General features: G+C 36.4%; 2 protein-coding genes across 4 annotated transcripts in view; one reads left to right on the top strand and one right to left on the bottom strand.

The window, feature by feature from the left end:
* LOC115211847 (integrator complex subunit 12) overlaps positions 1–5423 on the bottom strand; it is a 30046-nt gene extending 24623 nt beyond the window's left edge. The window contains exon 1 of one of the 3 annotated variants that reach the window (XM_036503293.1): positions 5279–5423. In XM_036503293.1, coding sequence (XP_036359186.1) covers positions 5279–5334 — 56 coding nt within the window. In that variant the 5' untranslated portion in view covers positions 5335–5423. Of the gene's footprint in view, positions 1–1986; positions 2119–2782; positions 3229–5278 lie in introns of those variants that run through there. The other 2 variants (XM_029780567.2, XM_029780568.1) reach the window with 2 other exon arrangements.
* Positions 2094–13586, top strand: LOC115211849 (protein Hikeshi). Its single transcript, XM_029780569.2, has 4 exons — positions 2094–2233; positions 8874–9003; positions 12168–12272; positions 12635–13586. Exons 1-4 carry the CDS (start codon positions 2204–2206, stop codon positions 12946–12948), a joined length of 579 nt encoding a protein of 192 aa, XP_029636429.1. The 5' UTR covers positions 2094–2203; the 3' UTR covers positions 12949–13586.
* Positions 13587–15989: the final 2403 nt, after the last annotated feature.

Below are 15989 nucleotides of genomic sequence, written 5' to 3'. Positions count from 1 at the left end.
GGTGTGCTAAACTCAAATTATCATTTCTGCAAAACTTTAAAATTTCCAAATGAAACTAATGGCATGTACTGCTCAGGTGGTAAGGTAGGATTGCCAGTACTACCAACTCCTTCTCAACCTCTTATAGATCTTCTGAAAGGCACTTTCATTCAGTTAGAGAGTTTTCTGAGCAACATGAAACAATAGAACTCTGCATTTCAAATGACATTGTTTGGTGTATCTAAGGAGATAATTGAACATGAATTTATACCGACATTCAAAGTCCCTGTTACCCACAAATGAACAACCACGGTTCCTCCAAATTTACTTTATGAGTGATGTAGGATAACAAACCCGAAAGAGGTGTCAAAACTTCAGATGACGGGTCATGTTCGATGCAGTGCTGACTGTCATAAAGGAGAGTATATCCACTGACAGCTTTTCGGTGCATTAAAAAATCACATCCCCCAACCCCCCATTTTCCATGACTTAGTTGAATTAGCCCATCATTTACTCCACAAATGTTTAGTCATCAATGCTGCACTTTCCCATATCACCTATTTCAACATACCTGGCACACACACACATATATATATGTGTGTGTGTCTGTGTGTACAAACTATGCCATTTTAATCCCGAGCAACGTCGGGTATCTCCACTAGTAGTAAATATTGCACAAACTTCAATATAGTCAAGTGACCTGCTAAAAATGGCAGTCGTGTCTCCTTCAAATTATACCCTACTCTCCTAAAAATGAAAGAAAGCAATGGATAATGAAGTCCAACACACCAAGCAATTTAGACGGGACAGTCGCAGTAGGTACACCTTTGATAATAGGCTTGAGCGATCAAGACGGACCGGGGGCAAGATGACAACTAAATAATATAGAGCCAATAGGGGAGTATCTACGTGTCGCTCGACCTGCTTGAAATGGATGTCAAATCAGCTTCAAATTACATCCTATTATCTACAAACAAAAATGGGGGAGATACATTACCTGTCCCGGTACCATTTAAGAAGAGTGGTCCCGGTGCGCGCACTCGCGCTAGCTAGTCGTGACTAGTCGATCCTTACTTTGTGTTTTTGTGTATTATTTATAAAAATGATTTATTTTGTGTTTTATTTACTTTGCTAGGTTGTCGTTATAGGATCGACTAGTCACGACTAGCTAGCGCGGATGCGCGAGTATACGCACCGGGACCACTCTTAAATAGTACCCACATCCCTTAAAAGACAGCATGGACAAGATAGGAACATGTTCGATCATGGGTTTCCTCAACCAGGGTCGAACTGAGGCTAAACAACAACTAAAACTAAGAGAAACTTCACAACAACGAATCGAATCCGTGAGCTGGTGTTGAAAGATTCTCGATTGTTTATCACTTCTGTTTTAAAATTGTACTTGAAAAGAACAAATTCCTTTTCTCGTGTAAATTTGGGACCTGTAATCTAAGAAATTATCATAGAATCACAAAGCAAATTACTCTCCTATACCAATTTAAATATATACAAACTAAAACATCTCAGAAGTGAATAGAATTATAGAAGATATAGAGTTGGCTCACATGTCAAGTTTGGAGTAAATTACCAAGAGATTTATAAAAGCAAAGGTTATTGTTATTGTTTAGCCCCTGATGACTCCTGACTGAGCAAACATACTGATCAAAGGCATTTCAGCTACGACTACCCATCGTCCTTTTCTGAAAAATCTCATTATCAAAATGTATATTTCTTTACTACCCACAAGGGGCTAAACACAGAGGGAACAAACAAGGACAGACAAAAGGGATTAAGTCGATTACATCGATCCCAGTGCGTAACTGGTACTTAATTTATCGACCCCGAGAGGATGAAAGGCAAAGTTCGACCTCGGCGTGGTCTTAACATGTCACTTTCAAGACAAATGACAAAGAAACATCAGCCTTATAATAAATAACAGCGATGGTAGAAGACAACAGTGAACATGTAAGAACTTAAACGACCAAATAAAATTAGAGGTATCCTTACAAAGATCTCTTAATTCCAGTTTCAATTTTATTTTGCCTCTCAAAGACGATCCGTCTCTCACCAGAAGTTTACATGAAAACAACTTTACCGGAAGTAGCTACCAATAATGTGCTACTACTTCCGATATTCGCGCAATTTCTAATGAAGTGTCTTCAGTTTCAGCATTGGACCCCAACCCGTACATCTCTGTTCTACTTATAAATTACTCAGTCTCAAGATGTTTGGTGTGATTGTTGCTGGACGATTTGTGAGTCTGATTATACTTGGTTAATTTTTTTTTCCTTTTCATGAAAACTACTGTAATGTTTTATGTTCATAATTTCCTTTATTTATCATTATTATTATTATTATTACTGCGGTATTAGTTGCACGTTTCTAATTGTTGATTATGTCCCGTTTGGCGGAGTTGAAAAAAAATAATGAAACTGAAATTGCACACACACACTATCTCTCTCTCTCTCTACCGAGTGCAATATCAAATTATCAGTAAAATTTGGAGCCAATTACATAACTTATTTACAAATTTGTTTAAAGTTATCACTATGTCTAATAACTACCGGAATAGTTTTACTTCAATTAATATTAATTAATAATAGTATTCGACTTTGCCTTTCATCCATCCATACGGGAGTTGATAAAATAAGTACCAGTTGAGCACAGGGGTCGATGTAATCGACTTACTCCCTCCCCCTTATTTTGCTAGCCTTGTGGCAAAACTCGACTCCAATAGCAATTGATGGTGATGAAAGCAGCAACGGTAGAGTACCGGACAAAATAAGTTGTGTTATTTACTTACATGCCTTTGCGTTCTGAGTTCAAATTCCACTGGTCGACTTTGTCATTCCTTATTCACTGGAGTCGATTTCATCGACAGTACCCTTCTCACAAAAGTTTGAAAGTGATGTGCTTAACTATAAGATCACCAAATGTTGGCTTCTCCCTATGTCAGAATAATAATTCTTTTAATTCGTGAAAATCTAAATTAGTTTCATAACATTTTGCTATATTCTTAACTGCTTTTGATCTAATAATACTCCACTCCCTTCGGTTTGGAAAAAAAAGTAAAAAATAAAAAAACACCCTCTCTGATATTTGTGATGCTGTTCATGGGGTGCTGTATTTATTTTGCCTAATTACATTATCAGGTTTGTGAAAACAAACGAGCTTGTGAGCTTTTTGAGAAAGCTTATTCAGGATTTCACAATCTGCACAAAAGGCTGAATAATTTAAGATATTTCGTTTCCTCGGAACTTAAATTTTGAGAATTAAGTTTCTTAGTAGTAAACCAAGAGTTACATAATCTATTTTTGGTAAAACTAAATTGCCTGTCAGTAAAGATATTTCACATTTTATCTACTTAATTGGTACGTTTATTATTGACACACATTTTGTTTTGTAGGTTGTTTTCCTTTCTTTGTAAATTTTGTTTTTTAGCTATAATTTTTTTTAAAAGTTTTCCCCAAAATACTTTGCCTATCTGTGTCAACAAGTACAATTAACAGCCAAAGAACCATCCGGCTTCAAAATAAAAATAAATTTCACATTAGATAAACGTATCCGCCTCTCCAAAAAGGGATAACCATGGCTGCAACTGCTCGATCAGTATCGAATAAAACGAAAAAAATTCTTACTCTATTTATGCTAAACCATTTCAAACTATTCTTGAGCTTCTCTCTTTTAACCACCGCTTTGGCCCAAAATTAAGTTTAACATTCTTTTGACATCTACAGTTCTCTTCGTGATCACTCCTTAGAACAACCAATCAAAGAATCTCTCAGGAATTTAATAGAAAATTACTCTAAAGAAATTAATGATGAATTTATTTATTTTGTTTCACTTCCTTGTCAGTCTCCGCTCAAAAGTTTACGTATAAATGTAAACTGCTTACCATGCAATTTTACTGTTTTAATCGAACTAGAGGGAACTTTTCTGTACAGTCGTTTGATCTCGAAGAAATAACCTCCAAGTCACGAACTATCGTCTTTAAAAAATGAATAACACCGGATAATGTAGTCCTAGCTATACAAAGCTAAAGATGAGATGGTCACGCCTTCAGTCCGCTCCAGTAGGTTTGAACCTGGAGCTACTCAACAACTATTGACATATTCGACTCCCATACATACAATTTAATGTTACATTTTATAACTTAACTGTACTCAGTATACTTCAAATGAAGCAGTTCAAAGAACAATCCAGTCGTGACCATCTCGTCTTTTGTTTTTCGGATTCATTATACCAAGAATCATATTCAAAGTGTCTGTTTTTTTATTTAGACCTAGACAATAGTGTGTGATCGGAAGGAGGGTTATTTGGCTTCTCTTTTTAGCAGGTCTTGCTATCACGTAGAAGCTCTCCTCTAATTCCAACTTCATAGTAACCAATTAAGACAGAATTAGTATCGTGAGTGTATAAAACATATTTAACTCTCAAATGCTTCTGCTTATTAAATCTATCGGTTGTTAAGTCGCTTCGGTCACCTTAGATTAGCTTCAAATCGGTGTGAATACTCGGGTAGCAATCACGGTAATAACCACATGTAGTCAAAATAAACGTAAATAAATCTCACTTCGTCCGTGCGACAAGTACAGTGGCTATTGTGGGATCGTTTCGGTTTGAACGGCAGTTTGTAAACCGAAAAGATTCCCTATTGTGAATACATTACAAATTATTTAAACAATTACAAGCACACCAAATTGTGTGTATACGCACGTCACACACTCACAAGCATGTACACACATTGATAAGTATGTTTTCCCTCTGATACATCATATTGTTTACACTCAAGTGAACTGCATATATTCCAGAAAATTGCCTCAATTCCAATATGTACTGTATTTCTTAAATATATGTATGCAGATTTGTTTGTGTACACGGAGAGAGTATTCAAAAACACACTTTACCGTGGCAAATCTGTTTTGCGAGCTTTCTATTATTAAGATGCACTTTTTCTTTTTGAATTGTGAAAACGGACAGACAGGACAAAGTTGTCACAGCTTCATGTATGGGTGAACTCTGCGACAAAACTAGTCAACGTGCCACTACCCAACAATGATTCTATGATGAATAGGTTCTGGGAAATAGTTCAACTATCAAGTTGATCCATTCTGTGCCTGGTTTCTGTCTCTTCCTCAACCGTCACTGTGAAACTAAAACTAGCTAGTCATTATGAAGTTGCGGAAATTCAACAATTTGTCTCTGAGTTGAGCATCAAAGTAACAGATATTAAAGCTAAACTTAATACAGAATTACACAATGAGGGAATCATATTAGAATGTTTTGCTTGCAAACCTACCTGCAGCTATTGTCCAATCCACAAGCAATGCTAAAGCCACTGAATCTGCTATGCATGGTATAATTGCTTTTGGTGTATCTGAAGAAATATTTGATCTATGGATATTTGCGACAACTCGTCCAAGAATTTGACAGTGTTCCTCTGCAAAAATTTTGTCCCTCTCCACCTTCATCGCCAGTACCCAGACAAGTCAAACTGACCTTTTCAAGTTCTATCAAGGCATGGTCATACTGATTAACCTCCGATAAGGCTAAGTGTGAAAATCAAATTGCTTATCAAAGTCACCCTGGTTTATCACCCAATATACACCCAAAGCTTCTTATTGTAGCTTCCTTGAATCATGATTCAGCACCGCATGTGAGTGTTAGCTTACTCAATAATAGGTAGATATTAGTCTGGGGATACTGGCTAGTTTGAAGATATCAAACCAAAACTAGGCAGCAATGAAAAAGATCCAGAACAATATGTTATCCCACTAAGAGTGATGATAAGCTTAAATCCAGATAAAAATTATTGCTTTTAAATGCCTACACTTTTTGAAGAAGATCCACCTTTTTGACTTCTATGTTAAGAGTAATGACCCTGATTTTATTACAGACTAGCAGTATCGCCTGGTGTTGCTCGGGTTTGTTTCAACCCTTTAGAATTGGAATTTTTGAAAAGTAAAAATTTTGCATTATGTAGCTTGTTATTCTCTTTAAGTGAACATTTTCCTGGTTGAAATACACTGAAAAATGGTGACACAGCAGTCAAAAAATCGTAAAAAATAGGGATTTTCATAGAAAAAAAAGCACTTTTTTTATGCAAATAATTTTTGGTGTTAACATGGTCCAATTTGAATTTTTTTCTTCTACAGAAAGAAGAGCAAGCCTTCGTCTATCATACTCTCAATTTTGGTCAACTTGCGCTGCAGGGTCTCAGAGAGGAGATAGTGTTGGTTGAAGGCTACCAAACCTGTCATACACAGATAACTTCAGCTTTATATATATAGATATAGAAGCCTGAGCATGTTCTTTTCTCTGCATTGATGTTTTTAACATGGCTGGCTACACCTTGTTTTACAAAGACTGCTTTAATTTCTGTGGGGTGGGTATGATTGGTCTATGCTCACTCGAGCTTTTTAGCAAATCTTTGTAATGATTTCAACTAGTTGCAACAAGAAATATTTTTCTATGACAACTATAGAAGCACTTATAATTCACCCCCAAACTACTGTTATGACACAGCTTTTTGACATCCTCAAAACTGCATCAGTAAAAACAGCTACTTATGTTTTCATTGCTGGTAATTTCAACTACCCAGAGATTAATTGAGAAACTTTTCACTGACCCCAAAATGTAAATAATTTCTTTGACTTAGTGCTGGATTCACACTGGTCTCAAGTAATCCACTCCCCCACAAGAGGTAACAACACTTTGGATCTACTATTTGTTTATCACTGCTCCTGAAAGTGTTATCAACATCTCTACTGAGGAACATTTAGATATCTCCAGTCATGCTATGTCCATTGGCAATCTGTGTCTTATTGGCTGAAAGGAAAGCTGCCACCATCACAAACTGCTCACTTCAACTGGAACTCTTACTGTTCTGTGTTAAAGCACCAAAATTGGCTTGAACTTACAATTCCAAAGATGTTGATACTATCCTCTAGTACATTTTTAATTCAATCTGGGCTGGACTTACAAAGAATAAGTCCCGGGGTCGAGTTACTCAATTAAAGGCGGTGCTCCAGCATGGCCGCAGTCAAATGACAGACAAGTAAAAGAGAAAAGAGAAAGGCACAATAGCCATATCAAACAGGTAACTAAAAAGACAGTACTTAAAGTTGAAGAGTGCTTAGCAACAAAACTGGAAAATATAATGTTGTGGAAGTATATGCAATCAAAACAGAGGCCTCATTCCCACCAATTGGCTCCTTCCACAATCCCTTCACAGATTACTGATAACTTCAAAGAGTGTGCTGAGCTTATTGCCAATTGCTAACATTTTTACTTTTGAAAATCCAAACATACCACCTTCACACTACTAACACCAAATTCCATAAAATCTGTTAAATTTACTCCTGCAATGTCGTGATGCCATTTCAAATATTGACACAATTCTCTACAATCCATGTTCTGGAAAGAGTTATTTTTCTACTTTCCAAATGCAGTGACCTTCTGTTGCACCAGCTTTCATTCTTCTTCCAATTCTGCTTTAATAATTGTGTTACCTTGAACAGTGGAAAATTTCCAGTGTTATCCCCCAGATTAAAACTGGTAAATGTCTATCACCTGTCAATCTCATTAGCTGTACCATCAAACTGATGGAGTTCTGCCAGAGAGACATTCTGGAACTCTCATAATCTTGTTCTTGACTGTTTTGTTTCTTGGGGCAATAACATGTTAATGCTTTGATATATGCCAACGAGATTATCCACCCTATTTCCAATAACTTTGACTGCCTTTTTGAATTCATTATCGCTATCACCCATGGACGTTCTTATTAAATCAAAAAACAATACATCACTTGTGACTTTCAGAAACATTTTTCTTCATGTTCAGAATTGTCAAAGCATTGGTTGATTAACTGTCAGGACACTACCCTTTGAAAATCTGTGCTTCCCAAAACTCTCTAACACTATTCCTGACATGCCTATACATCTCTATATATATGAGAAGACCCGGCAGGACAAGTGAGACCATAACCCGTGGCCTCTACCTGGGATGTAGCCAGTCCACATATGCATACCTTTCCTTCTTGGGACACAAAACTCTACTTGTGAAGACCTGTTGAGGCAAGTGAAAATCAAAATCGAAATCGATCAACATCAATGGAAATTGTAGCTGTGACACCAGTGCCTGTGGCACATAAGAGAACCATCCAAACGTGGCTGTTGCCAGCACCACCCTGACTGGCCTCTGTGCCAGTGGCACATAAAAAGCACCATCCGATCGTGGCCATTGCCAGCCTCGCCTGGCCTCCGTGCCGGTGGCATGTAAAAAGCACCATCCGATCGTGGCCGTTTGCCAGCCTCGTCTGGCACATAAAAAGCACCCACTAGGAAGGGCATCCTGCCGTAGAAACGTTGCCAGATCAGACTGGGCCTGGTGCAGCCTTCTGGCTTCCCAGACCCCAGTTGAACCATCCAACCCATGCTAGCATGGAAAGCGGACGCTAAACGATGATGATGATGATATATATAAAGAACTTTTTGTAAAAGTTCCTACCGATAATGGTTATATTTCCATGCCGAAACTACTCGGTAATAATTGTTAATTTTAAAATTAATAATTATTTACCCTTATATTATTAATATATATATATAACATTTCTTTCAGTTTCCGTCTACTAAACCCACTCAAAGCTTTAGTCAGCCTGGGGCTATAATAGAAGACACTTGTTCAAGGTGCCATGCAGTGGGACTGAATCCACACCATGTAGCTGGCTATGCATATAGTAATTATGGAAATAGATGTAATTATAATGCTGTTCTTTGGTGGGAGTGAGTGGGGGAAGGTCTGATTTTATCATTTCAGCTGAAAAAATAATATTAAACTGCATATACTTTGGTCAGCTTCTAATTTTGATTCCGGAATTCTAATTCTGATTCCAGGTCCAAACAAACTGTGAACAGGTAACCGAAAACCAGTTTCTGTTTAATATTTTGGAGTCCGAAAACATCAACCACATAGTAGTTTTCCTTACAGGACAAATTCCTTTCCCTGATGGTTATGGTGGAGCTGGTAAGATTGTGCATTTATTTGTGATTTTTGTGATTAAATGATTTTGATGATTAAAATTTTTACATTAAATTAAAAACATTAGTTAAAGTCTTTCAAATATTGATCTTTGTTTTAGTAAAGTCTAATTGATGATTTTATTGATTTTTGCCAAAAATAAATCTCCATTGTCCTATTACAAATTTGCTTGAAGTATATAGATTTATTTGTATAGTTATATAAATAAATATATATAAAGCCCTATATATTCATTTGTATAGTTATTATGTTTATAATATTCAACCATGTGGAAGATAAATCTACTATTTTAGATATGTCACAGTTGGTGCCTGTATCAAAATAAAAATCAAAAATTCACAACTAATGACATGATAGACCAATTACTACTGCTAAAGCTCTCTGTCTCTAATACTATTTTGGTTTGTAATATCAGCTTCAGAGTGATTAATATCTTTTATACAGCTTAAGATTATAGTAATCAGTGGTTTACTTACATTATATCAATGTACTAGCAGTATAGCCTGGCGTTGCTCAGGTTTGTTTTTTAGTTGCGCTTAAAACGGCAGACTTTGATGTCGCGTTAACAAAGTTTTGACATAGTTTCAATCTTTTTTTGAAAAGTAAAAATTTTACATTATGTAGCTTGTTATTCTCTTTAAGTGAACATTTTTCTGGTTGAAATACACCAAAAAATGGTGACACAGCAGTCAAAAAAATCGTAAAAAAAGGGATTTTCATAGAAAAAAAAAGCACCTTTTTGATGTAAATAATTTTTGGTCTTAACGTGGGCCGATTTGAATTTTTTCTTCTACAGAATGAAGAGCAAGCCTTCTTCAATCATACTTTCAATTTTGGTCAACTTGCGCCACAGGGTCTCGGAGGAAATAGTGTTAGTTGAAGGCTACCAAACCTGCCACACACACAGACAACTTCAGCTTTATATGTATAGATTGGTAGAAACCAATACATTGATACAATACAATCTTGACACAAATGCACAGCAAAAATTATAAGGAGTGTAAGAAGATTTAGAGAAGACTTTCATACTTTAAATACATTTCCTATTTACAATATGTTGTCAATCATAATAATATATGATCTTCAATTGAATAAGATTAAAACAGTTTTCTTTGTTAATCTCCACAAAAGTCTACTCCTGAGTGACAGACACAGTTATTTTTAGCTGGTTCTGATATAGAAACAAAATTCCAGTAAAAAGATTTCAGGAGAATTTCAATTTTGTGTTTACAATTTTAAAAAAATCATTCAAAAATTATCTTAATTAATTTATGTAGAAATCAAAACAGCAAAGTTATCAGTTAGTTCAGTATCTGAAAGAGTATTTAAACACACACACACACACACACTTCCCTCACGCCGCTCTCCCCTTTCACTCTCAAGTGGTTTGTGTTAAGAGGGCATCCAGCCATAGAAAGCATGTCAAAGCAGGCAGTAGAGCTTGGTGCAGTCTTGTGGCTCTCCAGCTCATGTCAAACTGTCCATTTGGTGCCAGCACGGAAAAACAGATGTTAAATAATGATAATTACAGGAGTGGCTGTGTGGTTAGTAGCTTGCTTACCAACCACATGGTTTCGGGTTCACTCCCACTGCGTGGCACCTTGGGCAAGCGTCTTCTGCTATAGCCTCAGGCCGACGAAAGCCTTGTGAGTGGATTTGGTAGGTGGAAACTGAAAGAAGCCCGTCGTATATATGTATATATATATATATATGTATGTGTGTGTCTGTGTTTGTCCCCCTAGTATTGCTTGACAACCGATGCTGGTGTGATTATGTCCCCGTCACTTAGCGGTTCGGCAAAAAGAGACTGATAGAATAAGTAATGGGCTTACAAAGAATAAGTCTCGGGGTCGAGTTCCTCAATTAAAGGCGGTGCTCCAGCATGGCCGCAGTTAAATGACTGAAACAAGTAAAAGAGTAATATATATTTCATAAAATTTATCTTGTCAAATTAACTGCTTTCAGTTTGACATTTATACAGAGATAGTCGAAAGTAATGATGTCTCCATGACAATATTTGGTAAGGTAAGGAATTTTGTAGCAGTCACCTGGAAGTGATAATGGTGAGAGGTGGTGGTGATGTGTTTAGTTGCTAAGGAGACTTAAGCATTTAGAACAATATAAGTGAAAGGAAAGACATAGATAAATCTGTTTGCTTCACTTATATTTAGCACAGCTTCTATTTCCCTTCTCCTTTGAAGTCAGTTAGGCAAATTATATACATTGCTGACAATTACTGGTTATGGATAGTTAAGCAGAAAATGGAAATATTCTGTAGTGAAAGAAAAGCTGTAAAATATATTATTCTTCATAACGCACTAATCTCTCTCTATCTTTTCTTTTTTTTTTTCTTGACTGTCCAACCCTTACCTGTATGGAATAAAAAATTGTGATGATATTGATTATTTTACCTGTATGTGAAATAACTTAACTCTCTGTTTTTCTTTTTTTTTTTTTTGTTCAACAAATATTCAGCTACAAAATTTGTAGACTTCATTTCATTTCTACTTTTTAACATTGTATAATATTAATGACAACATACTCCAGTCTGATGCATTATATTGTCAGCATTAGCTGAATGCTGTCATACTTTGACTGATGCTGCATGTAATATAGTACATTGCTCCACCTAAAGGGTAGCAACATGTGGAATAAGACACTATAATTAAAAAAACAAAACCATAGACTGACTTTACATGACAAATTATTGTATGGCCTATATCACTGTATCAAACAAACTATCAGGTGTTATACACCACTGGTTACAATGCACTTCTCTGCATTGGTATAGCTATCAAATAATGTCATCCCATTGGCTAGGCAAGCAGGCCAACATTCCCCTTGATTGGAATGCCAGTCTGTCACAGGGTTAACCATTTACAGCTGAGTGGACTGAAGCATCATGAAATGAAGTGTCTTGCTTAAGAACACAACATGCTGCTGGTCTGGGAATCAAAACCATGATCACATAACCTATAAAGACAAACAAATATTTATGACTGACTTAACTCTATTAAGAATCTTATATTATTGTAACCTTACTGAGAGACAGCCATCATCTTACCATTTGAAAAATTTTGTGGTGGGGGTAGTTTTTTTTAATCTTTTGTTGCCTTGTATAAAACTAGTTTTTATTTGATTATTTACAGTATACTTTTCTTGGCCCAGTCTTACTGGACCCAGCTGGATTCTCCTTGGTCACATCACTAATATTAAACCAAGTGCCATCTTTAAAGTATCTAAATTAAAATCAAGTAAGTTTCCTTTTGTTAGTGGTCTATATTATTTTTCTGTTTTTTCAGTGTTTTATATTTAGTATGTAAGAATAGTGATGGATAATTGCCTCTTTTAACCATGAAAATTGGAACCTGTGTCAAAAATGTTGAAAGTGAACTATATTCAGCATGAGAAATTACTACCAGTATCCAAGTTTTGAACTGTTTAGTTAAAAAAAAAATAATTAAAAAAATCTGTGAGTGAAACTATAACGATCCATATTTTCTTTATCTGTTCAAAACATGCTTGTTATAGCATCTTAAGTTTATTATTGTTTTTGACAAGACTTTACTTCTCGACATACTTTTTGATCTAAATTTCTTTCCTTATTTTATTTCAGCGGAAGCATCTCTAAATCCATTTGGAGTTATGGCGAGTCAACCAGTAAATGTATCACAAATTGGAATATCTGTTGAACCACTTCAAGACTTATCTCAGCAGACACCTGCAACATCTGCAGCAGTGTCAAACCTTGAACCATTTATGGATTTCTCAAAGAAAATGGTTGAAAATCTGTTCAATTTTGCTTCGTCATTTGCTTCTAAAACTCCTATGAATCCATCCGAATCATATATTCCATTTAGTACTCTTGAAAAGTGGTACAATAACTTTCTTCGAAAGATGGAGCAAGATCCCTATTTCTGGCGATCGTAGTATTGTATCTCCTAGCAATTATAAATTAATTTAACTTTTTATATTATTGCTACTGAGTTCATTTTATTATCTCTTCCCCACCCCCATTATGGCTGCAAAATGTTTTGACAAGAATAATGCAAGAAAATTCAAGCTTCCTTAAATTTAATTTTAATCTGTTGAGCTTTAAAGCTTAATACATTTGAAAGGTCATTAGTAAATAAGTTACTAAAACAAGGAAACAAATAAAAATAGGTGTTTATTCAGTTGCAAGCTTTGCTTTTGTATGGGACATCATTTTCTTACATGTTTATTTTTTTCTAAAGACCAGTCTACTCTTAACAGACTTAACTACCATTTCATCTATTTCTTTAATGACACCAGTTTCACACAAATTAGTCATTTTTTTGTTTTTTTTTGTTTTTTACTCATGTCACATTACTTTCTTAAGAATAACTTAAAGTCTATAAATGTCTCACCCAATACTTTTTCTGTTAAGAAAATCCAATTGTGATTGAAATCAATAGTACACATTAATACTGGGAGATAAATTTTTGTATGACTTTTGACATACTGCATTTTAAAAGGCTCCTTGAAACTATATTTTATAAAGTTTGATCCTATTCATCTAATAAACAGAAATTTTTACACCATGTTAATTGGGAGACTTAAATGTACTTTTTGTTTTTAAAATTTTTTTAAATATGTTGTTGATTTGGTTTCTTGTTATCAGAAGGTGTCAACTACTAATGCTGACCTTTCTGGGCATTTGAAAGCATGCATTTTTAATGTGCTTTTACTGCTGACTCCTGTGCAGCTACTATATATGAAATCTTCCTCTTTCAGCCTGTCTGTGACCTCACTGCATCTTTTGTGCCCATAGTTCATCATCATCATCCTCATCATTTAACGTCTGTTTTTGACATTGGATGTTTGATATAGAGTTCCTACCTACTCCTTTTCTGCATATTATGCTAGGCTTCTTTCCAGACAGTTGTAGAGTTCTGTTTTCTCACCTACTAACTAAAGCTTTTATCCTGAACATGTTTACTTTTAAGTCTCTTGATTCTAGGCACAGCCTCCACATTCAGAATTTTTCCTCTAATTCTTCAACTGCTTCTGCTATTGTTGGAAGCACTCCGTCGGTTACGACGACGAGGGTTCCTGTTGATCCAAATCAACGGAACAGCTTGCTCGTGAAATTAACGTGTAAGTGGCTGAGCACTCCACAGACACGTGTACCCTTAACGTAGTTCTCGGAGATATTCAGCGTGACACAGAGAGTGACAAGGCCGGCCCTTTGAAATACAGGTACAACAGAAACAGGAAGTAAGAGTGAGAGAAAGTTGTGGTGAAAGAGTACAGCAGGGATCACCACCATCCCCTGCCAGAGCCTCGTGGAGCTTTAGGTGTTTTCGCTCAATAAACACTCGCAACGCCCGGTCTGGGAATCGAAACCACGATCCTATGACCGCGAGTCCGCTGCCCTAACCACTGGGCCATTGCGCCTCCACGCTTCTGCTATTAAAAACTAAGTTGTTAGCATACAGCAATTCCAATGCCTGTCTTGAACTTCTCATTTGTAGTCCGGTGGATTATAATAAACAAGCAGACTGCAAGCCAAGCATTGATGGACGTCTGCCTTTATGCTAATTTCATTACTGAACTTGTTGCCTACTCTCCTTCTGTTGACAGCAACCCTGTACAGGGTTTTCACAACTCTCATAAGCCATTTTTTTGCATCCTGTTTTCGTAGTGGCCACCAAATTGTAGTTGTCTCTCACAGAAAAAAGGTATCGGTAGTTTGCTGTACTGGTACAAACCTGAACTGCATCACATTTAAGCTAATTCTTCTCAATTAATTGTGCTATGTTGAATTGTTCCTCAATTCAAAACCTCTTCGTTACATTTAGCTTTGTATCAGGTCGTTAAGAATGAAATGTCCAATTTTCTTAAGCACCAAGTTTGACAGTTGTTAACTCTAATGACAATTCTTTATTTTACAACATTGAAGAGTTACATCGTCACTTTTTGAAATGCAATTCATGGTGTCTGATTATATTGTGAGTTTTCTCTTGTAAATCAATTTTTGTGAATCCGGGTGGCACGTAAAAAGCACCCACTACACTCACGGAGTGGTTGGCGTTAGGAAGGGCATCCAGCCGTAGAAACACTGCCAGATCTGACTAGGCCTGATGAAGCCTTCAGGCTTCACAGACCCCAGTTGAACCGTCCAACCCATGCTAGCATGGAAAACGGACGCTAAACGATGATGATGATGGATAGATAAAAAATTCGTGTTGTTTATGAATATGAGTTCCGTCATGGAGCCAATGCATCTCAGACAGCTCAAAACATATGGCAAATGAGCACACTGTACATTTGAGAAGTTCCGGTCTGGTGACTCTACTCTTAAAAATCAGTCCTGTGGTAGCCCTGAGACCAAGATGGATAATGATGAGCTGGAATCTGTAGCAGATACATCTCAAACTATGCGTGAGTTAGCAGCAAGATTTGATGTTTTGATTCCAACTGTATTGGACCATTTGAAACAAATCGGCAAGGTAAAGAAGCTGGACAAGAGGATACCACATAAACTGAACAAGCATCAAATGACACATCATCTTGAAACTTGCTGTTCTTCACTTTCATAGCATAAAAGCAGACCATTTTTGCATCATATTGTTATATCTGATGAAACATGGATTCTTTTCAATAATAGCAAGGATTCTGCATGGTGGTTGGATAGAGACAAAGTGTCAAAACGCAATCCAAAAAAGAATATTCACCAAAAAACTCTAATGGTGTCTGACTGGTGGTCCAGTGCTGGTGTCATCCACTACAGCTTCATGAGACCTGGTAAGTCAATTACAGCAGATGCATACATCAACCAATTGCATGAAATGATGAGTGAACTTACAAGTAAACAACTGATGCTGGTCAATAGAGACAGGCCAATGCTCGACCACATGTTGCACAAAGAATGCTACTCAAGTTACAGGAACTAAATTTGGAGGTACTCTGTCAGCCACCATATTTACCAGACCTTATACCAACTGACT

Source organism: Octopus sinensis, linkage group LG5 (assembly GCF_006345805.1).
Source record: "Octopus sinensis linkage group LG5, ASM634580v1, whole genome shotgun sequence".
In the NCBI taxonomy this organism is placed as follows: Eukaryota; Metazoa; Mollusca; class Cephalopoda; order Octopoda; family Octopodidae; genus Octopus; species Octopus sinensis.
The sequence above is the reverse complement of the archived record's forward strand: the minus strand, read 5'-3'. Positions and strand labels throughout refer to the sequence as shown.